This window comes from Perca fluviatilis, chromosome 22, assembly GCF_010015445.1.
Source record: "Perca fluviatilis chromosome 22, GENO_Pfluv_1.0, whole genome shotgun sequence".
Classification (NCBI taxonomy): domain Eukaryota; kingdom Metazoa; phylum Chordata; class Actinopteri; order Perciformes; family Percidae; genus Perca; species Perca fluviatilis.
Window position 1 is genome coordinate 17,935,657 of NC_053133.1, and position 23,451 is coordinate 17,959,107.

Consider the following 23,451-nt stretch of genomic DNA (forward strand, 5'->3'; position numbering starts at 1 on the left):
GCAGTTTCAGACTCTGTGGATGCATGACTCCCTCTGAACAGACATCTCTTTTGTGAACTTCTTGGCTGAGGGAGCTCCTGTCACCTCACTCTGCCTGTCACACACATTTAAAAGTCTCTCAGGTTGCTTTTACATATTGACAAATGTTGCATGCATCCAGGTGGAACAAAGGCGTGTTGAAAAGCAGAGGATTGGGAAGATGTTCTAGAGAAGTAGATCATGCAGTATACCATGAGATTACAGTGCTGCCTATTCAGTAGTGATGGCTTTTGTTACCACCAGATGACAGTATTTATCCTCTCAGCTTTTCTGGACATGACTACCATGACCTTTGTGGACCCCTAGTGGAGAGACAAGGGACAGCAAATGTCTTGCAGGGCCTGATCTTACAATGCAGAAGGCTTGACCTATTCATCCAACTACTTTTATGAAGACTTAATTAAGAAAACGCAACTCTCCTGAGCCTTTAGACAAAATAGATAGATGGAGTGTGTTTAATTGATCTGAGATAACAAGCTCTATACATTTAAAAATATAGCAAATGTTCAAGCAACTGTTGCATACCAAGAAGGGAGAAAACTTTTCAAATGAGCAAATGTTTTTTTTGTTTTTTTTTTAAACAGAGATTTTCCTTAAAGCCTCTCAAACCAACCGACGGACATAAAAATTCAGATTCAAAAAGATCATTTATTGAACAGTGGCAGGAAGATTATTCTTGGAATATTTATCTCACACCGCAGTGAGCGCGTTAGAGTCACATGCATGATAGAAAAGGTCAATGAAATGGATTGTGTGTGTGGAGAAAATCATTGCATACTCTTATTGCTCGGCCAAAAGGTCTTCAGTGGCATTAATGCCCTGCTCTCTGTGATATATAATGAAAGTGTGTGTGTGTGTGTGTGTGTGTGTGTGTGTGTGTGTGTGTGTGTGTGTGTGTGTGTGTGTGTGTGTGTGTGTGTGTGTGTGTGTGTGTGTGTGTGTGTGTGTGTGTGTTTTAGGTCTACTGAGTCTTCATTACACCAGAGCTGGGTCCACTCCTGTCCTCTGCCCTCACTCATTGCCTCTCCCAGTGCCGGCCAGGAATAATGAATTACAGTGGATGCCATGGGGGGCTGAGTGAGAGGCTCAGAAGTGGACTCCATTTTAGCTCAAATTACTTCTCAGATCCCATTCAAATGGCAGTCTGAGGCTGCTCCCTGCCCTACACGTATTCCTATCTGAGGGTGTAATTATCTGTTCAAACCTTCTCTTCATTTACTAATTTTAGTATGTACTGTTTCCAGCTTTTTTGTGGCTATTCTTCCAGCATTTTAGGGCTAAAGCAAAACATCTACATAAAAACACAGGGAATAGACAGACACATCTCAGTGGGATTTATCAGTTCAGTCAGCATGCTCAGCCTTGTGTGCCATTCCTGTTGATTCCTTTTTCCTCCACAGGACAAATACTAAAGTGAAAGCCTAAACCTCAGGTGATGGCACATTATGCATGCCATCCAAACAAATCCTTCGCAGTGTAAATTAAACACACCCAGTGCATCTTACAGCCCAGATCAGACTCTGTAAATCGACCAGGGTAATAATAATAACTGAATAAAAGGTAATGGGATAAATCAAGCTGAGTATTTCCATTGCATGATCATATCCTGAGAGGCAGACAAGAAGAACTCTGCATTTTTGTGGAAACTCAGATAGTTGACTAAAAATGTACACCGTAGGTCAATATCCATGCTCATTAGTTTTCTATAAATAATAAAATATGAGGAGATGCTCTGTCAATCTGGATTCAACTCATTTACTCACATGTTTTGAGATAAGCTCTGTGTATGCATGGGCTTTAACTGTTTCAATGAAAAACATATTTATCAAAATATCTCTATGAAAAAGTTATTCAATCATTCACTGTGTATCCTAAATGTTAGCCCAGACACCTGTTGTGTGGCCATACATAGCAGACATCTACACACTTGTTTATGGACACATCTAAGAAATATGTCCTATGTTTCCTACATGAATATTGTCAAAGAATGGAGACTTCATTTGCATAATCCAAATCATGCTTGCAGCCCTGTTTAGGATGCACTAAAGGTCGATGTTTGTCATGTTTTAATTAGTCTTCATTAGTAGGCGTAAGAGACATTTCTGGGAAGCAACAGGCATGCAGCCTATTCATCTCGCTGATGAGAGATGCACAAAGTTGGCAGGCTAAATCCATCTGGGAAAGTTATTGCGCCTAAAATGGCCTTTGACAGCCCGGCCCCTGATAAGTGACAAATTCACAACATATCCGCGGCTGGGGGGTAAAAACAACTCAGGTGCACAAGGGGTGAAAGGGACTCCGTCGCACACGGTGCTTTCAGGGGAGTCCAGCACTATTTTGGCAGTTAAACGGCGCAGGGCGCGATGCCACACAGGGAGAGGGGTCGAAAAACCGCTGCTGAATGACCTCCTTCCAACTATTATTAAAGTTGCAGGCTGGACACAGAGACATAACATGAATTGTTTCTCCCATTTAGAATGAACTCCGATCTAAAGACAAATATACGGGAGAAAAAAAGTTGTGTGCTGGAAAAAGAAAAAAAATATATCTGATCGCTTTGCGATGAACTTTTAAAAGTTAATGCTGTGATATGATCGCATCTGGCGTGTTGTTTGACATTTGTAACTATCCGGATGCCTACATAAAAGCCACTAAGATAGATTACCAAGTTGTAGAACTGCAGCGGAATCTACTTTAAGAGTTGCTTAAATTGAAGAGGAAGAAGATTTGGAAAGTCTACAGTTTAACATGCATTTTTGGGAGAGAAAGAAAATGCACCTTGAGATTGAGTGGTTATTGCACATGTTCTTCCGTTTCTGAGTTGCAGGATATTTACATGGGAAGTTCTTTAGAAGAAATAAAACTATATATATATATATATATATATATATATATATATATATATACACACACACACACACACACATATATATACATACATACACACACATATATATACATACAAACACACACACACATAAATGGTATGGTGGCCTGACGAAGAAAATCCACCATATATGTCAGTGCCCTGCCTGCATGCAACCTGCTCTCATAGGAGTTTATTCTGCAGCAAGTGCTTTCCACCTGTCTCTGTTCCACTTGTCCCTCCCTGCTAATAAACGCACGCAGGATCTCGAGACAGGTGCACGAGGCATTTGGACGTCATAAAGCATCCTGGGTGCCCCGCACAGGAGTAGCGAGGGCCAAAAACTTCAGTGAGGGTCACTGAACAGACTGTGGTGTACGCTTTTACATTATGGCTTTACTTTGAGATCTGTTTAGCGGCACATTTTCATTCAAAAATGCCCCCTCATGTTCATCTCGACTCCCCCTATGTTGCATGGTAGCCTATTTGTTCTGTAAGACGGAGAATGTAAACCCATTAACCTTACGGAAATAGCCACCACGTGCAGTTCATTCTTTGCTGTCACAAGTAAGACGTGAGAAGTCCGGCCGACCAGCTGGAAAACTAGAGAAAATACTGCGACCTGACACCAGTTGAGTCTCACGCAGATACACTATAGGGGGAACTTTAACACATTCTTAAGAAGGAAACAAAATCTATTAATGACTTGTAGACGTTAATTTTCACATGGAAGGAAGAGCCTAGTGAAATACTAGTTTTAAAGTTATGGTGGTCAGAGAGAGGAAACGTAATATGGGCCCAACAAATGGCCGTATCTGAACCATCTTCATCGTTTTTGTGAGCATCTTCTTCCCTGAGCTCATTTTTCTTTTCTTTTTTAACACTTTATTTCCTTTATAGTTGGATCATAAAGTAACAAAGCGTGAAACAGTAGTTTGTCTTCTCCCTAATTGTTTTTTTTTTTTTTTTTTTAATTCAAAAGCAATTCACATTTGGCTTGAATTTCCAAAAAGGAATTACATGTCATTCTCTCACACTTGTCACTTGTCTTTTCCCTGTTTTTTTTTGTTGTTTTTTTGTATAAGGTTTACTATTGGAACATTTATTTCTTTTTGGTTATGTTGTATTATTGGTTTTATTTTGTAGTCAGAGCTAGAGGGTGTTATTTTAGCCTGGACTCTCCCTTAAGTTCGATTTAAGCTTCTGTATATGGCAATTCATAATACTGTATGAATAATAACATTGAACAAACTGACTCCTGGTGTTCTTAATCTAGTTTTAGGCTATGTTAACCTCGCGGAGACCAACTTGGGCTGTATAAGCCTATTTAGGATTTATACAGTAATCACTAACTTTTGTTACAACTATATCTTCCACTTGGGCAACACCAGAAATCAATATTAAATGTACTAAACTTACCAGTTTTATATTGGTCTAACTTACAGGTGTCCTACTCTACATCAAACAACTCAATTAACCATAGCGGAAGTTTTTACACTTAATTTGGTATCTTATGACAAAAAAATGTTGTGTGTGTGTGTGCGTGTGTGTGTGTGTATGTTTGTATGTATGTATGTATATTTATACACATACACCTGGATGTAAATTCAGACATGCTGCTTTGTTTCACTTTTTTGCAATTTTAACATATTTACTACTTTAGAAACGTGTGTGTGTGTGTGTGGGGGGGGGGATCAGTGACTACCCACCGAACCTTTTCTCATATTAGTGAAGCGTTCAAGAGTTTGCTGATGGGAGCTCAGCTGCATTCAATTAGCCTTCATCCAATTTAGCTGAGGCCTTAATTGCGCTCAGGGTGGTGCAGTTGTTTGTGCTAAGCTCTGTTTGAGACTTCTGTAGAGAAATACGTGCCGCTCCTTAAGAACAATCCCAATTCAAATGAGACTTATCTACGGCAGACCGATCAGACGGATTAAGAGTTATTAAAACCTATAAAAGGGCTGAAACCAGAAGATTCAGCAGCCCCAAAGTCCGCTGCGTGGCGACTCCAGAGGATTTCCATGTAAACACACACCACGGGAAAAAAAATTATATAGACATCATCTACATGCGGTGATGTATTATGAATAAATAGTGGAGTAAGTGATATCTGGAAGGCGACTGAGCAGCAGAAACTAAAATTAGTTAATTAGACTTTTAGAAGCACCATCTCACTACGTTTTCCCTAAAAATGCAAAGCGAAACTTAAATTGTATATCTACGTCATGGCTTCTAAAATAAGAAGTAGTTTCAAAGTTAAACCCAATATGCTTTATAGGCTACAGTATTTCAGCAACATTGGCCAGTAAACTGAAACAATACAATAGTAAGCAGGAAGAAGTTCATGTTACAATGCAAAAATAGCTATATCTTGACACGTGGCCAAAATTTACCCACTCGATCAAACAATAGCATTTGTTTTTAATCCAAATCTATTTATTTCCACATTTCTGTGATTCGCCCATTTCTCCCATATTCAACAACACACATACACGTTCTGGAAAACAATGGGGCATTGGGAACCGGTGGACCGCTCTCTCCAAATCCTAAAATGTATTTTAGACTAATTTTCTTTCTAAACTGATTGACTTTTTTTCAGTGTAGACTATACGCAATTAAGCCCGTTTCTAATCTTCTCTAATTCGGCTGCCATGCTCTTGGCTGACCCGGGATGAAAAACAGGGGGCATCGAGCTTCCATGTCCACAAAAGGACATCCAGGATCATCAAATAGGAGAGGCTTGCATTCAGGTTTTGAAAGGCACAGGAAGCTGGAGGATTTGGTCCGACCCCTGCATGGTGACAGAACTGATGTCTTAGAGACCCCCATTCATCTGGAGGGAGGGATGGTGACCGGGGGAGGGAGGGAGAGAGGGGGGGGTGCTGGTGTGGAGGGGGCTCAGGGTGCATCTGTAGAGGTCCCACCACCCTCTGATCTGTGAGCTGGCACACATCATGGCGTCCATTCACAAATCCTCCTTCTGCGCGTCACCTTTTGTAGTACTCCATAGTACTGAGCCCTGGTGACGTGTAAGACAATCCTACCAAGAAAAATACAGAGGAAAAAAAAAATAGGTTATTGGAACTCAAGGACAGGGCACATGCGCACAATGCATGCGATGTATTATAGTAGTAGGAGGGGTGTGTGTATGTGTGAGCATGAGGGGGGAGGGAGGGGGGGTGTAGAGCTATAAGTGAATATGAAATAGACCCAGTTGCTGGATTTATAGGCTGCATAGAAACTAAATCAGACGTTCAAACTATGCGCTAGCGCTACCAGCCTTGTTTTTCCCCCAAAACAAGGAATATAACCGTTCCATTCAAAGCTGAAGATATCCTACATTGCTTTTTGAAGCAAACAAGAGAAAGAGAGAATACTGAAACATTCACTTCTTTAGAAGAAACTGAGAGACATGCCATGTAGCTACGATAATCAATATTTCCTGCTTCCCTGAACAAGACCAGAATATATTATGATAAATAATAATAGGCTACTATTCAACCTTTGCTTTAACCACAAGGCAATTTACACTTTTAAAATAGTCAAAACAGCAGGTTAACGATAATGTGGTCTTATGTTGGCAAATTACAAGTAATCGTCACAAGAATTTTCCAAAAACTTCATATCATCTTCATGTGATTGGACTTGGGCCTTCTGGCAGCTATTTGAACGTTACGTGACAGACTGTTATGGAGCAAATTATAACAAAAAATGCTTGAAACGTGCATTTGTGTTTAACATGTGAAGGACGATTGTTGCACACGTTTGAGTTCATTAGTAATTGGTTAATAGTCGCCTTTACAAAGATATCGGTCTCGGGCTGCAAGGCTGTTGGGACACTGGACAATGTACATGCACAGGTTTTACAGTCAGCTTAAATGAAAACTAAACACGCCTACAATACAAGCGACTGAGGCCTGCCTGATAAGCCAATACATGCACGTTTCAACGCCAGTACAGACTGTTTTGAATAGTTTTTTTCAAATCATGTTACAAGCAAAAAATAAATAAATATGATTGTGTATTCATATATCCATTTCACCGCGAGATACAGATTTGAAGAAAAAAAAAAAACATGTTGTCCAAAGGTGAGCTATCATAAAAGCATCCCTTTCCCACTGTATTAATCAACATTTTAAGAAACAACAAACTAAAGACTAAAAACCTCAAGACTGAATATAAAGGGGCTTCACTTCCTAAAGCAACCCAATAGCCGATGAAGAGCAAGACAATGAAACTACAAAGCAAGAATGGTACTAAAAACAGCCAAACAGCAGACTCACTAACATTAATCCGATTAATGCTGGACTTCACTTGGAAATAAAAAATAAATTAAAAAAAACTTAAAAACAACAATATCGTAATACCCAAATCATTTGGATGCTGTAGTACTATTTTAACCCTTATTCAACCAGGACAAACTGTACTAGAATGTGTTTTCATCTACAACCAAAGTAAACCAAAGGCTTCAGAAATCCCCAGCAAAGCAAACGTAGCGATGATGACGGATTTTCTGCTAAAACGAGACAAGATCTGTCCAAGATCAGCACCACAGACCAAAACAAGCCAGTCAAAACTCAACAGACTAGTGACTCGAAATCCCACAATTGCTGGAGTATGTGCTGTACGGTATACAAATACACAAACAAACAAATACACATATAGTCTAGTTTTGAGTATTAAAAGTTGTTTTGCTGCTAAAAACTGCAGTAGAGTGAGATGACTTCTGCACTGGTGTTTCACCTATTTCTTAGTTCCTGTGCGTAACAACCACTATTCCCGATCCGGTATACCATCAGCCCATTCTTTTCATTTAAAACGCCGCTTCAAAATGGAAACAAATGAAATAAGTGTGAAATATGTCACTTTTAAAACACAACACGATTCTAGGGCTTATTAGAAGCCTGGTTGGCGTGTTAAAAAAGTATATTTTTGAAGTGCACACAGGCTCTTATTATAATTCAGAACGTGAAATGGTGTCATTTCCTCCAGACATCCATGTTTTGCTGTGAGGTTAGAGGCCAAGCCCAGGCGGTAGCGGCCTGTCTGTGCCTCCATTGTCTGCTGCTTATTTAGCGCTCAACATTGATCTGCGCTTCCCCTCACAAGTGAGAAACAATCACAGCATGAGAGTGGCCTGTCTAATTACATCTTTCACTCCCAACTTTCACATCAGACGTGAGAGCTTTGATGGGACCATAGAAGCAGAGTGCGTTCAGGTAGATTTGGGGATAAGAATTTTTTTTAAATTCAGCAATATCAGAAAGCAAGAACTCCCTTGTAATGGCAAACTACTATCCAAGGATATGTTTTGTGAATATACGTGCATATGAGCTGTCAATACGCGTTTGAACGAAAACCCAATGATTATCCCCAAACAAATGTTAGGTAATACGACTTCACTAAAATTGCTTTGCAATTTGCAAAAGGCCTTTGTTTAACAAGTGAAAAGTCAAGGATAGATTTTTTGCCGCAGGACAATACCAAGCTTAGACTCGAGTTTAAATTAAAACAGTTTTGTGCAGCAGGTTATTGTTGCAACCTTCACAGCACTCACAAAGTACACATTTTATGGCAAACGTCACAATAGCTCAAACTGATCTGAATAATCTATCATAAGATAACGACTGGCCACAAAAAACACATTATATAGTATGCGTCCTGTTTTCTTTTTAGAAATTTGGATCCAAGTTAGGCCTACTCCCACTCCCAAAAAACTAGAGGAACAGACAATGCATGCTTGTAATACTAAAAAAAAAAAGTAGCTGTCTGACTTTCTAATTGAATTGCTCGAAGGCTCCTCACAGTCTTGCTGCTCCTCTGGTCCTCCTCGTTGCCCCCTTTCTTTTACGCGCAGCCCGGGTTAAAACGCCAGCGGTGAACTGGCTGAGCCATCCCTGCAGCCCGGTGGCATCCTGGGAGAATAAACATAAACTCAGCGCTGGTCAGCAAAGTTACTCAAAGTTCTGTCTTTTGCGCGACTCGGTATCCCGAGCACCGTGCAGAAAACAGTTTGTTTGCATCACTGATTTCTTTTAAAGGGATATGGACCCAGTTCTTGGTCGACCGCAGCGTCACGACAGGCGAACATGAGAACATCAAAAACACTTAACACACAACTCTGCGCTTTTGAAATCAGACAGGGAAGACTCTGTGGATGTCACATTTTAGTTTTGATGCATTTTGTGGCCAATTATAAGGCGACTGAAAGCAACATGTCACATTAGACACATGCTGCAAATCAGAGTGGTTACATTCCAAGATATAACCCAGAATGTGTTGTTGCTATAGGTTTGAAAGAGACAAGTGTTTTGAGATTAAATTAAAATGTAGCCTAAAGAAAATACCGTTACTCCACCCTAAGTTCCAAATGTGAGCATGGACATTGTTTTTCGCATTTAACCTTGGCCAGGACAACCTGACTTTAAGTTACTCTGAATCCAATTGACCTTATAAGTGTTATAATAACCTTTAATGCAGATATATTGTAAATATATTTCCAGCAGGATATGTTTTCAGTGTTGCCTAAAGGTGTAGCTCCTTTAAGATATTTAAACACATGTTGCCTCAAAGATTCCCATGTCACTGATCTCCAAATACATCCACATTGGGCCTTTCACCCTGTATATTAAAATGTTGTCTCATTTGCCTCCAAATGACCAAATGTTTAGTTGTTTTTGAATTTAACTGAACGGTGGGTATCTTAAAGTCTCGATAACGTATTTACATTTAAGTCATAATAACACTATAAAAATATACTATTTCTCTTTTATTGGGAGTCCCTCCCTGCCCTGCAAGCAAGAAACCCCGGGGGTCCCCACAACCCACTCTGACAGCCGACGCTTCAATCTCCCATTGTTTTAATCAACACAAACAAGGTGATGTGCATCGTGTTTTCCTTTGCAAACTAAAACTCCAAAACATAAATAATAAGTTACAGGTTCATAAACACAGATTCATTATTTGGGAATATCTGGGAGCATGCACTGGATTTAAATTAGGCTCCTTCCTCCGTCAGTGGACTCTTTCCCTTTACTAAGGCGAGGATGGGCGTTTGTGGACTGCTCTGGAGTCTGCGTCACGTGGCCTGGTTTCTGCCATCCCATTGGTTCAAGGCACGTGTCTGGGAGGACGGTGGGAAAACGTCACTCGGGGGGCTCGTATTGAAAATAAGAACAAAACTCCAGAGTGAGAGTATTAGAGCATCAGTTTAGGAGCCTCTTTATTTACCCTTAGTTTAGTTTAGGTGTATGCATTACCGAGCACACTGAAATCGGATAACACTAAATTGGATGGTGCGCAAATGGCACATGTTTTAGCTCTGCGATATCAGTTGTAACCCGAGATTGAGGGAATATATGTCAAAAAGTATGTTTTTTCTCAGAGGACACTATCGCAAGGCTTTGCATGGTGTCCAAGGCATTCACTAGTATTTCAGTTTATTTTTTTATATAGGCTATTTCACGCGCGCGTTTTTTTTTTTTTGGCAGTTCAATTTCCCTGAAGTTCTCTGATATTTTTTATTGCAGCGAAGAGAGCGATAAAGGGGTTAAAGAGAAAGTGAATCAGTATGGAAGAAAATGATCACGGCAACAGAGACGTGGTGGAGCGGCAGGAGTCGGCGGATGAATCAAACAGAGCCATCCTTCCCCTCCTACAGGCGCCGGGGAACCTGCAGATCCCTCACCGGGTCACCAATTTCTTCATCGACAACATTCTTCGGCCGGATTTCGGACGGAAAAAGGACGGAGGCGCAAACCGCGAAGAGAGTAGCCTGGCATCGCGGGAGAGCCAGAGCAGCCCCGACGCCCCTCAGACCGAGCCAGTGGGGAACACGGTGCCGGCGGAGGGGACCTCCACTCCACACACGGTTACCGGGACCAAGAAGCCCGCTATAGCAGCCGAGGAGCCCCTGAAACCCCGCGGGGAGAGCGGAGACCAGTGCCTAAGCTCAGACTCAGACAGTTCCCAAGCCAGCTCAAACCCAGCCCAGTCTCAGTCCATGCTGTGGCCAGCCTGGGTCTACTGCACCAGATACTCGGACAGGCCTTCTTCAGGTTGGTGGCACCGTGCATGCGTTTTACTATACCGTATTCTCGGTAACCTGAAATACCCCGTAACACTGACCCCGGATGCCTTGACCGAGTTCTCCCGAGGAGAGTAGCGAACCGTGCTGAGCAGCGTAAGCTGCGAATTTAGTAAACATACATCAATTTAGAATGCTTAGAAATATTATTTAATGTAAAACACAAATCCAGTGGTAGACTACACGAACAACATGTCTTTGTACAATAGGAAGAAAAAAAAAATAACGAAATAAAAAAGTGGGCTGTTCGGTGAGAGGAGGCCTATTTTAAATGCGAAGAGAAAGAAAAAAATATTTCTTTTAAAACTGTAAAACTTACCTAAATCTTTATATTTTACATACTCACCAAATACATCACAACGTAAAAAAACAGCCAATTTGTTTTAGCTATTACGCACAGATTTAACGCACGGATTCTTTTCTTCATTAAAATTCCATTCAGACAGTGCTCTTGTATATTTCCTATGGTTATGAATATGATAATACTGACGTCCTACATATTCTAAACATTCAAAACACATGTCTTCCAGAGAATCGGCAGGTCTGTAAAATAATATTTAGTGCTCTTGTTGTAGCTGTTTAGTTCCTTAGAAGCGTTAGACGAGTTGTGTTTGGGCTGAATTAAATATGCATCTGTTTTCACAATGGATGCTCCCATGGCTCATGTATGGCCAGTAGTGAGGTTTTTAGTATTATTTAAAATCTCTATTTACAAGAAAACATGCTACAACTCGTCCGCCTGTAGCAAGGTTACTATCTAATGTATGTTCTTAGTGTCTATGAAAAGTGGAGTACAACTTGTTCTCATGCATTATGTAACGCTGTATGGAGTGGCGTAGGCGACTACTACGAGTTGTAGAGCTGTACCGTTTCCATATGGGCTGCTTGAAAAAAAAAGACAGACACACACACACACACGAGCTGATTCATAATTATAAAGGTTCGGCCTATATTATGTCGTTTCATTAATGTTTTCCACACTGTTTGGAGGAGGGAACCAAACAAAGTGCAAAGCTCCATCAAATGGAACATTAACGTGTATCTAATGTGTGCTGCTCAAATTCTATTCACGTTTGCCCATTGAGGAGCTTTTCAAGTGGCCCACAAAAAAAAAAACATAATTGCAAAGAATCTGCATTGAACTGTATTCTGTATTTCAAAACAGTGGCTGAGATGGATTAGTGATGTTTTTCCAGTGTTGTCCTATTGGTTAATAATTCCTTATTAGTTCAGACTGTGTGTGTGTGTGTGTGTGTGTGTTGTGTGTGTGTGTGTGTGTGTGTGTGTGTGTGTGTGTGTGTGTGTGTGTGTGTGTGTGTATACACGTATATGTGTGTAAGCGAGGAAGAGGGATAGAAACAGTGAGGGAGGGAGGTAGGGGAGGTTTTGCTTCTTGGGTGTTTTCTTCAGTGGACGTGTCAACATTTTACAGTCAGTTCTCATTTTTTGTTTTCCAAAACTGCTTTAGGGAAACAATACAACTTATTAACTTATTTTGTGATTTGTTTTGATAAAATAGCTTTAAAGACACAGTAACATAATGACAACAGATGTCTGAAAATACATTTGTTTATGTAATTCTCGATTTTGGAGATTAAAATTAGTTAAAAATAATATACATTACTTCTAAAATAAACTTTACGCACCTGTTTTAGATAAATGTGAAGTTCTCATTCTAAATGTAAAGTAGTAAAATAGTATACTAGTTATACATGACATGGAGTATTTAAATAACAAAACCTTAAAACGAATATATTTTTTTTTTATTTCTAAAGTTGTTATGAAGCCGCTCGCCTGATTATTGTCCATGTTTTTTTTTTTTAACCACATTCAAGACCATGTTGTGATACTGACAAGCCAATGTCTGTGGCCCCCCACCCCTATATCACCCACACTACAGGGCCAAGATCTCGCAAACCAAAGAAGAAAACAACCAGCAAAGAGGACAAGCGACCACGGACGGCCTTCACAGCAGAACAGCTGCAAAGACTAAAATCGGAGTTTCAGACAAATCGGTATCTGACCGAGCAGAGGCGGCAGAACCTGGCGCAGGAGCTGGGCCTAAACGAGTCCCAGATCAAGATCTGGTTTCAGAACAAGAGGGCCAAAATCAAGAAGGCCAACGGCGCTAAAAACTCTCTGGCCTTGCACCTGATGGCACAGGGACTGTACAATCACGCCACCGTCACGTCGAAAGACGAAAAATCAGACAGCGATTGATTTCCAGAGAAGTCACAGCAGCCTCCTGACGAAAAAGACCCTACAGTAATCCTATGATAGATTTTTATAGAGATATCACCGCAAAACTCTACCTACAGGAATATTTAAAGATACCACAGCAGATAAAAGTTCTATTTCTATCACTATAATGCTGAATCACCACAGTTACACTACAGAAAATAACAAATAAGGTCATTGGACTAAGAGTCCCTACAGGAATATTTAATGATACCATGGTCTCTATTGGTTCCTATAGGAGTATTATAGCGATTTTTCGTTATATGGGAGGTTTTGTCAAGCCTACAATGCAATAATTTCATCGAATAAAAGGGCCAGTGGAGTATACCAGCATAAATTGTTAAAAAAATAGATATTTCTGCAATATCACGTCTATAAAAGATGTTGTATAAAGATATGTTTTCATTGTTTGTCGCCCCCAAACGGAGGTACAAATGATTACACCCACAATTTTCTATATAGGCCTACTGCTATCCATGATTGTCATCATTTTACACTGAACTAACTGGCACTTGACGTTTCGATCTGTCAGCGAAGTGAGCAAACTGAAGTCCAAAGAATATTTTTCTGCTGCATCCAGGCTACTGTGAATTTAAATAAATGCTAACACGAGTTTTATTTCCATGCTTGTTGGTTTCCTTGGTTGTGTTTTAATGTAAAAACGGACAGAGGAAGGTGTTTTTTGAGTGTCAGTTGCAGACCTAATTGGGCAGACAATGAATTTTGATACGTTTTTTAAAAGAAACAATACAATCACAGGAACCGTTTGTTGTTATAAGTGACAGAGAGGTAGCGACTTTTTTCTAACACGCCACTGAACTAAAATGCTAAGTTAGGCCTTGCTTATATGTATGTGGTCGTCTCATAGTCTTTCAACAGATATTATGTGCGTATTACCTTCGTTATACCAATGCATCAGTGCAGCTATTAGTTTTTAACTAGCAATATAAATCATCTTTTTGTAGCTTACTGAATTGAAGGCTATAATGCTGCCTATAAAGTCACAGAACAACTCTGTAGCATAAAGACAATGATGACAACCATTCTGCGCACTCTTGAGTATAGACTATAAAAGCAGGTTATTGGATGTTCTTGTTAAATCTTTCTCTATATACAGTTTTATTACATGTCCATTTATCATTAAAGAAGGCAAATCCATCAGTGACCGTATTACAAATGTTGGAAATCTCTTATCGTTGTTGAAAGGACTTCATATGTGTATTTATATAGATTATATTGAGAAAAAAAATCTATCCAATGGCCAGTGTTGCTTTAGAGTAGATATCTGAGGTGTTTACACTGCTTGTTTATCTTGCAATAACTTCTTTTTGTTTCCTTTTTTGTGAATGAAAATAGTTTATGGGGCCTTTGCATGAAAGCTGCAATTTGTTGTACTTGGGCAAATAACTGTGTTTATAAACTTTGGTCTTTATCGACAGAAGTATGATCGAGCTAAGTTTTAGACTGTATCCATACCAAATTGTGGACTTTTTGCCTTTCAAAGTGTTTTTGTTGTGTATCTGCAAAAAGTGTGTGTGAATTAAAATCCACCAAACAGAAACACACTTTGCCTTAAAGTTCAAGTGTGAACTTTTTATGAAACAGAACTGTGCTGAATCAGAGAAGCAGTATTACTTCAAATGCATACTATTCAAGTTGAATGCCTTTAATGAAAACTGCTGGTACGACATTATGAATTTACTCATCAGCGTATATCTATCTATATATGAACATGTTTAAATAAAATTACAACACAGAGTTGTAGAATACAATGCTATTTTTTATTTTATGTTGGAAGTATTCTTCGGTATAAATGTACATAATTTGTATCATGTATTAATTGTGTAATTAACTGCCTCCTGAAAACTGCAAAAGAAGAGTACAGTAAATAAACCTTGAAGATTATACACAAACAAGTCTCTGGCATCTTAATGTGAAGCAAAGAGTAAATATATTGCCATTGAAGCAAAGAAAAAAAGAAAACTGAGGCCTGGCTGAAGCACTAAGTGTGACCTTCAATCAATGCTGAGCTTCTGCAGGCATTATACTCTGGAAAAAAACAAATTCATTATAGCTATAATTGTCTAGAAAAGAGAAATATATACAAAAATAGTTTTAAACAAATGTTGCCAGATGCCAAATATTCACAAATGTAATCACAAACATTATTAATTTGCATAGCATGACAACCCTTTTCATGCAAACACCCACTCATTCTATGGGTGGTTCTGGATCACATTCATGGAGGATCAAATTCATGGGTTTTGAGATTAAAACATTTTTGAAAGCATCCAAACATTATGCAAGGGAAAGCCTTGAACAATTCCCAGGCATGTTTCCTCAACAATGCCTTATCTGCATTTCCATACTTGCACCGCTAGTCTTTGAACGCCATGTCTAACGGCCAGTGACTATAGCAGTAGAGCAGATATGGCTGCTCCCAGCACTGTCTTCACGATGGTCAGTCTTCCTCGTCGCTTCTGAAAAGAGCCAGTGCTGCTATCACAAGGCAGAAATGGGAGTCGAAAAGAAAGAGTAATAGAGAGGGGAGGGAGGGGGTGAGACACTAGAGAAAAAAAAAAAAAAAAAAAAAAAAAAAAAAAAAAAAAAAAAAAAAAAAAAAAAAAAAAAAAAAAAAAAAAAAAGAGAGAGAGAGAGAGAGAGAGAGAGCAATGAAGGTCAAAGCCTGTCATGGCTGCAGGTGGCTGGTTTCCCCCCCTCCCCCCCTCAGTAACCCATTCTCCACACACAGCTTTCTCGCTCACTCACAAACTCTCTCGCGCACACACCTTACTATCACTTGGTTTTATTTTCTTCTTGCCTGGCACGCACACATCCCCACACAATTCATTCATTTCTGTTCCTACTGACATGCACACATACCCCTGTTGTTTTGGTCCTTCATTCAGCGCATCAATAGGAACCTTCATCAAAATATTCACTGGCAGAAAAGCTCCCTGAAGTTCAGATAGGGACACCAATGCATCAACAATAGCTGAAGCTGTAGGGCTGCATGGGCACATTCTCCTGGAACAAAAGCTTTTATCGGAGAATAATTTGTCTCATCACCAGAAATAAGATTCAGGTCATTAGTGACCAGAAGTGGTCCTTGTTTGGACCTCCGTCTGCATCACGCAACAACAAAAAGTCTTGCATTGCTGTGAGAACATAATGACAGTATGAATCATCCGTAAACTGAGAAATAAGCATCTCTTCTGGAATAGGATGCAGAAGTTATAAAAAAGCGTGAAATAAAATTTATTTTCTGGAGTATTGCTAAAAATTTCACAAAGTTCTCGTGCTGTAAAAATGGAAGTGAGCACAGGATACATCAGGAAAGTATCAATGTCTACCTCTAAACACAAAAGGGCCCCATCCTGCTATGACCTCTCCTACCATCCTCCCCCTCCCCTACTGTGTCATTTACCCAGTTTCTAAATGCTTCCTATGGCAAGAGTGGAATCTGCTCAGAGGTGCCTAGGCTTTGTGGCGGAAACATAATTAAAGTGGTGAAAGATGTAAAAGGTGAAGAATGGGGATGACATCAGGCCAATTTCACACTTGGCACTCGAATGGCTAGGTCCAAGCCAGGACTCTTGCCTCGCAACACAGATCAAAGCCCACTGTCACCGCACCAGTGCAGGCAAAAAAAAAAAAAGAGGCAAAAGGACACCTAACTATGCTAATCCCCAGGACGAATATATTTTAATCTTGTTAGAATACAAGTTAATGCCGTGGCTCAGTGACTGAACTTTCTGGCAAGAATAAGAGGTGGACAGAATTACTTTTACCTTTTCTACATGAGGTGCCTCTGTCTGGCACCGGATAAACAGCCAGAGTCTGAACAAACTTTCTTTTGGGCAAACTCAGCACATTCGCAAGCCACATACTGTACGGGCAGCCGATAGTAGTCGTAAGCCAATGAAAAAGCAAGCAACAGTTTTCATTAAGAACGATGGAGAAAAAAAGAAAAGAAAAGAAAAATCAACCCCAGTGGATGTGTCAGTGACCCCGTCTGAATCCCCGCTAGGGCACCTAACATGCAAAGGAAATGAGTATTTTGTGGACTGGTTTGTCCCCTCTCACATTGAGCCCTCCTTTCTCAAAAGCACCTTGGTAACCCTTGATCTCTCATGTATGGAAGTCAGGGCACTGGGGCCTACAGAAGTTGACTAGGCAGACAATAGCAAGCGGATGCTTTCTGGAAAAGTCACACCCAGGCAACTCTCATTTTACACACCTCGTAAAGAGATACTAGACTTTTCAATAAAGATTATTTTTGTTCACTTAACGAAATTCAAGAAAAACTAATCTTTTTTCCCCCATGTAGCTACCATATCTAGCTTTTTGGAGTGGATGTTCCCTGTTTAGGGGGATAAATTAAAACATGAAATCTCAAAATTTCACAAAGTTGTTCACAACATGGTTTGACCAGCAGTACGTCTGGTCTACACTGACAATCCTGGATGTGTCACAAAAGATTCTTCTCTTCTTTTTTTTTGTTGTTGGTGGAAACAGTAATGTGAGAAGTCTATAGGAAATATTTCTTCATAAAGAGTTCATATTTGTTCATAAAAAAAAAATCTAATTAGGTTACATTTCAGTTGATGACAGTTTGCATTGATTGTTTTAGTTACACTGACTGACTTCACTTTGACTTTTTTTGCAGACTAAAATAACATTGACTACAGCTTTGGTAATATTACTTGCTCTCACTAGTAATTCAGGTACAACAGCTCAAACCAAGCACTTCATGATATACTGATATGTTCTCTTCTTAGCAAATGGAAGCAGATATTCCTCACCGAAGAAAATGGAAAAGTTGACAGATTGTGTTCATTTTTAACTACTGTATACGTTTATGCCTAACATAATGAGGGTTACAACTACAGTTATTTATCATTAGTCGATTAATCGTTCAATCTATAAAATGTCAAAAAGTCCTAAAAATGCTTATTCAAATTTCCAGAGCATGAGGTGACATTTTGAAATTGCTTGTTTTGTCCAACCAATAGTCAAAAATCCAAAGATATTTAATTTATGTGGACATAAAAGAGAAAAGCAGATAATCCTGTTTAAAAGCTGGAAACAGTAAAAGTTTGGCATTTATGCTTAAAGATGAATTAAACTTATAGATTATCAGAATTTTCATAGATTACATTTTTTGCTCATTGACTAATCAACCAATTGTTTCAGCACTACATATACATGGTACCAGTAATAAGACTACAGTTTGTGTAAAATTCATCACACTTAAACTTGTGTTCTTTCCTTAATACTAATGCATGAATAAAACTCAAATTTTATTCAATCAACAATTTCTTTATAAAGGGTTGCAGCTGATTTGCAGTTAAACTCTAATGCTTCTTTGGCTGTTTGCTCATGTATCACGTTTAGTAAATAATCTAATAAAGTTTCTCAATTTATCAAGTAAACTTAGTTTCGAAAATTGTTGCAGACGACTACTTTCCTGCTCCCCGAAACTCTGAAAGCTTTTCAATTTAAAATATAAGCTATTTGAGCTAAAATCTGTATGCAACGAAACAAATCCTTTATAATAAACAAGCTTTAAAAACTAAATCTGACTCCACAGAATGACACAGAAATAATACCGTTCTCTGACATCTTTTTTTAAAGTCCTAAAGTGGCATTGGGTGTTTAATACTTTATCTGTAATGCACTGAAGTAAACTATGTTGAATATCTACCGAAATCAGTACCAAGTTCATGTTTGAGACAGGTTCTAAAAACATTCAGTGCTCTGGAGGAAACAAATGCACACACAGGTATCAAAGGTACCGGCTGTAATGTGATATGCTGCATTATAATTTCATAAGATGAGGGAGTTTATGAAAAGAAAACCAGATCCCAGGTCCCTTGAACAGAAATAGTCAAGTGGGTTGTGTTTCTTACATTCTTTTTCTATATACTAAATTAAGATGTACAGTGTACAGTCATGCCATTTCTGGCCTTTGTTAGGGAGTTTGTGTTGCTTGCTGACACAGCTAGACAGGGTCAAGGATTCATCTGACTCACCTCAGGCCCCCTTCTCTCCCCGGGGACTGGCCTGTCACTCACTTTGTGGTTACGCATCATAACTGACAGAGGCACAAAGTGAGAGCTCGACACTGCATCAACAGCAGCAACATCATCACCAAAACCCATCCCTAGCATGACATCTTCCTCCTAGTCCACCACCAGCTCTCTACACTGTGGAGGAAAGGAAAAAAAACATTCACAACAAGAGCCAGTAATAAAATGTCATTGAGTGTGAGTAGGAAGACCTAAAAATAGAAGATGTGGACATTTACCCAAACATTCTCCACACTGCAGTTTGGATGTGGAATCCCTTGCAATAGAGTTGTTACGACGTGGCAGCCCAACCTGCAAAGGTTTATTGGGTATAATACTTAATTTCAGACGGTTTATTTAGACTGGATACGCACATCTACACTCTGGGATCCATTCTAAATGGGTCTCTAGCTCATGGAAACAGCTTTGGGTTGGTGTAGCGTATAGCCTTTAATTGGTATTAAGTAGATGACATAATAAGCACATGCATAGAACTGTTTGACTAAGAGCAAAGGGTTTGAATGGCCACTGATCATAGCACTTTGTTCTTTCTACATCAAAAAAGAATATAGTCATTGAAATACTGTACCACTTCACTGTCAGCATTGCTGCTATGGCCAACGCTGACAACCCAAACTAAGACATATATACAGAATAATATAGCTTGTATTTTACATCTTAAAAGCTACAGAGGAGAAATCCTGTGATAAGTGTCCGTTCCCCGTGCCAGGCTGCAACCAATAATTTGGAGAATAAAATGGCAGCCCACCAAAAACCGGGGTGAAGGGTTAAAAAACGTTTACACTTTTCATTATATTGTAGTAATGGTTACACTAAATCCCCCCAAAAAAACACATTTAGCATTGACATTTTTCTATTTGGCTGCATTTCTACTATGAAAATAGTGTAGCCATGGGTTTGCTAATTATGTTTGGATGGATTTAATTTTTTAACATTAATTTCAAAGAGGAATATACAGCGGCATTTAGTTCAAAGTCCAGACAGATTGTGGCTGGAAATATAGCACTATCGTGAACTACTGACTTTGGATAAATCGGTGACAAAAGAGGTTAACCCTTCACTGATTTCTGCCCAATCTACCTGTCTAGACTTCTTAAGATTCTACATTGTTCTCAGACAGCCGAATACACCAAAAATAATCATCTCCGTTTGAGTTGGCATACAAGGCGAGCTATGGCTCAGTCGACCGTGCCTTAGCTCACAGTAGTGGGCGTCTCTCTTTCTCCATCTCACTCATTTTGCTACATGCTGCCATTTTAACTGTTCCTGAGTGGCAGGAGAGAGGGCGGGGTTGGTAGTGGCGGCCATGATGGTGGAATCACAACACCCACTCCTGAGGATCAGCCTCAACATCAAAGCCAATTCACACATTTGGCAATGTTGTGGTTCAGGCAAACCAGGGATTCTAGGTATAGGACAAAGTATGACATGATAAATAAGAATAACACCAACACCCAACTTCATCCACAGCAAAACATTTCTATTAGATAATAAACAAACATACTAATTACGTTTGACAATTTGAAAACAAGAGAAAATGTAATTCTAATTATTTGCAAAAAATTCTCTAAAAAAAAATTCTACTCATCTGATTTGTGACATTACTATATGTTTAAATTCAAAAGTACATACTATACATCAATAGTAGGCCAGTACAGTATATAGAACAACAGTATACACCAATACTGTATGTCAGTGCAGTATGTACTTTGTTTACTTACCAAGATTTTGGCTCAGATTTGCATTGTTTATTGCACTGCACTTCTTATATTTACATTTTCTCATCTTTTTCATTAAACTGTTGCATGTATAAGCTCTGTACAAGTGCAAATTAAGAGAAAAGTCCATGTTAAAAAGAGCTGCCCATTACTTTCATATACTGAAATATATAAAATCAATTTCATTAAGATAAAACAGAAAAAAATAGAATGCAACATTACATCTGCCTAAGATAGAAAACTGCCTTGGCGTAACAAGGCACAAAAAACAACAAAAAAAAACCAGCTCAGTACGACGAGTTATATCAGCAATGTTAAAAAAAATGCATGTCAATGTAAGAATATTTGCTTTGTTTTACATACAAACTGCCTGTTGAGTATAATATTTAACAACATAAAACGTATCAAATTCAATGATTACTTACTGCGCATGAGAAACAAAATGTCCAAAAATGTATCAAAATCAAAAAACTATCATGAACCAAAAACAGCATGACTTCTTTTACATGTCACAAATAAAAATAAGAAAAGAAATCAGTCCTCCTTCCAAGAGTGTCATCGTGGGATCAGATGAACTAAGGCAAACAAACCAAAAAATGTCAGGAAAGTAACATTGTCGATTCGGAATTGAAAGGCGAAGGATTTTGTCAGCTATATTGTTCTCCATCTTGTCCTGATGTCCTGTAACCTAACTGAAAATTTCACACAATTATTAAAATAAAAAGGAAGTTTTGCCAACAAATTCATGCTTGTGGTCCCTCAAAGCAGATTGTGTATTATGTGGGTCACATCAGTGCCCCCGCCTCATTTCCCCACCCCCAACCCTGAAAATTAAAAAGAAAAAAAAATGTCTTCCTTGGATGACCAGAGTGGCTCCTAACCAACTACATTTTAGGTCAAAGTTCATTATGTCCCCTTGGCAACACCAGGGCAACAAGAAACTGTGTCTAGACAGGTCATGGTATCCCCCCATGCCCAAACCAACCCACCACCCCCTGGCTCTTTCCGGAAGGAGTTGTCAGCAGCAGCCAAGTGCAGGGTAAACAGGGTGGATGGGGGGGGTGGCCTTTGGCCCTCGTGAGGTCGGATAAGCATCTCCACCCTCCACTGATCAAAGATGAGGATCCTCCATGCCAGGGCCTTGGTCAAAGGGGGAAGGGTCGGGAGATGAACTCTGCGTTTCTGTAATCTAGACGTGTCCAGACCTGATTGTCTTCTTTCACAGCCCAAAATGGACCCTTCCGGTGCCGCTGATTACATTAGGGAGCACAGCCTCTTTTCACTGGGGCGCCCGGACAAAAGAGGCGCTTCCGTGCCCCTCGCCATCTGGTCCCAAAATAACAGAAAAGGTCCCAGAAAAAAAGAAAAAAAAAGCTCAGCCAGCACACAGCATTAAATTAAGGGAACGCTGTTTGAATAGATGGGATGGCTGGACCATAAGCAAACATACAGTAAAGCCTCCCACATTTACGCAGAGATGGGAAGCTAATCTAAATCAGCAAATAAAGCAGTGTACATGGGCTCTGATGAGCAGGTCGGCAAATCATTGATGTATTTAAGCAGAAATGGAATTTTGCTGTGCACCAAATAGAGAACTGTGCCACACATTCATAAATGTTATTGCAAATTATCAAGGCCCAGAGGCTCTTCCCTAGTTTAAACTAGTCTATGTTGTACCAGAGTGGCCCCTATGGATAGAATTGTGATGTAAAAGAGAAGAAAAACAAATGTATGGGATAGTTTTGAGATTTTAATACAATACAGTCGATAGGAGGCAAATAATTTAAGACATAGTAGGATATTGGGCATAACCATAAATAAAAAAGCCAATGTATGCGGTGGTTAGTAAATCACATTGTTGCTACACAGGTGTGTCAAATTAGGTTGCCAATTAGCAACATTTGCAACCTTGAATAGTCTGCATGCTGTATATCTGTCATATCCCTATTGATTTGTTTTACCCTGTGCCCAGTCCACTTTGTTAAAGCTGTTTCAGTGTTATGACATAGCGTCATAACTTTTGGCTGTTCCTTTCACATATCAAATAATTGTTTGTTTTTTTACCGATGCAGCTGCTGTTTGGGCACAGATCATTTGGCCCTAATTGCTGCTCATGTTGCCTGGAAAACTCCCAGAAATCCAAGTGCTGATTACTAGACTGCTATTATAGCTGAAAATGCTGCTAGCTGGCATTCCCCATAATATTACTAGCATTTGTAACATTGTTTGCCAATGTGATAAAGTTTCTTCAGAGGTGAGATGAAGTGTTTACCGCCATTATGTCAATGTCCTGTAACTAGTGGAATGACACTATAGAATAACAACCCATCAAATCAAGAGTCTGGGTTTGAAAAAGACATTACTGTTCAAGTTATTAGTCACCAGGACATCTTTATTGTCAAAGTTGTGGTA

The 23,451-nt window shown here is 39.4% G+C and overlaps 1 protein-coding gene and 1 long non-coding RNA gene across 4 annotated transcripts in view; one reads left to right on the plus strand and one right to left on the minus strand.

Annotated features, from left to right (window-relative positions):
* Positions 1 to 3,601: 3,601 nt before the first annotated feature.
* Positions 3,602 to 23,451, minus strand: part of LOC120552218 — a 33,243-nt gene continuing 13,393 nt past the window's right edge. Inside the window, exons 4-7 of one of the 3 annotated variants that reach the window (XR_005637975.1) lie at positions 19,540 to 19,612; positions 19,265 to 19,438; positions 8,711 to 8,820; positions 3,602 to 5,945 (exon numbers count right to left, since the gene is read on the minus strand). This is a non-coding gene — a long non-coding RNA (uncharacterized LOC120552218). Of the gene's footprint in view, positions 5,946 to 8,679; positions 8,821 to 19,264; positions 19,439 to 19,539; positions 19,613 to 23,451 lie in introns of all 3 variants that reach the window. The other 2 variants (XR_005637976.1, XR_005637974.1) reach the window with 2 other exon arrangements.
* en2a (engrailed homeobox 2a) lies at positions 10,424 to 13,635 on the plus strand. Its single transcript, XM_039790050.1, has 2 exons — positions 10,424 to 10,962; positions 12,892 to 13,635. Exons 1-2 carry the CDS (start codon positions 10,476 to 10,478, stop codon positions 13,209 to 13,211), a joined length of 807 nt encoding a protein of 268 aa, XP_039645984.1. The 5' UTR covers positions 10,424 to 10,475; the 3' UTR covers positions 13,212 to 13,635.

Excerpts from the sequence above, each read along its gene's own strand:
- en2a (XM_039790050.1), top strand. The coding sequence starts at position 10,476 with ATGGAAGAAAATGATCACGGCAACAGAGACGTGGTGGAGCGGCAGGAG. Across the intron at positions 10,963-12,891 it reads CTCGGACAGGCCTTCTTCAG|GGCCAAGATCTCGCAAACCA; the intron begins GTTGGTGGCACC and ends CCCACACTACAG.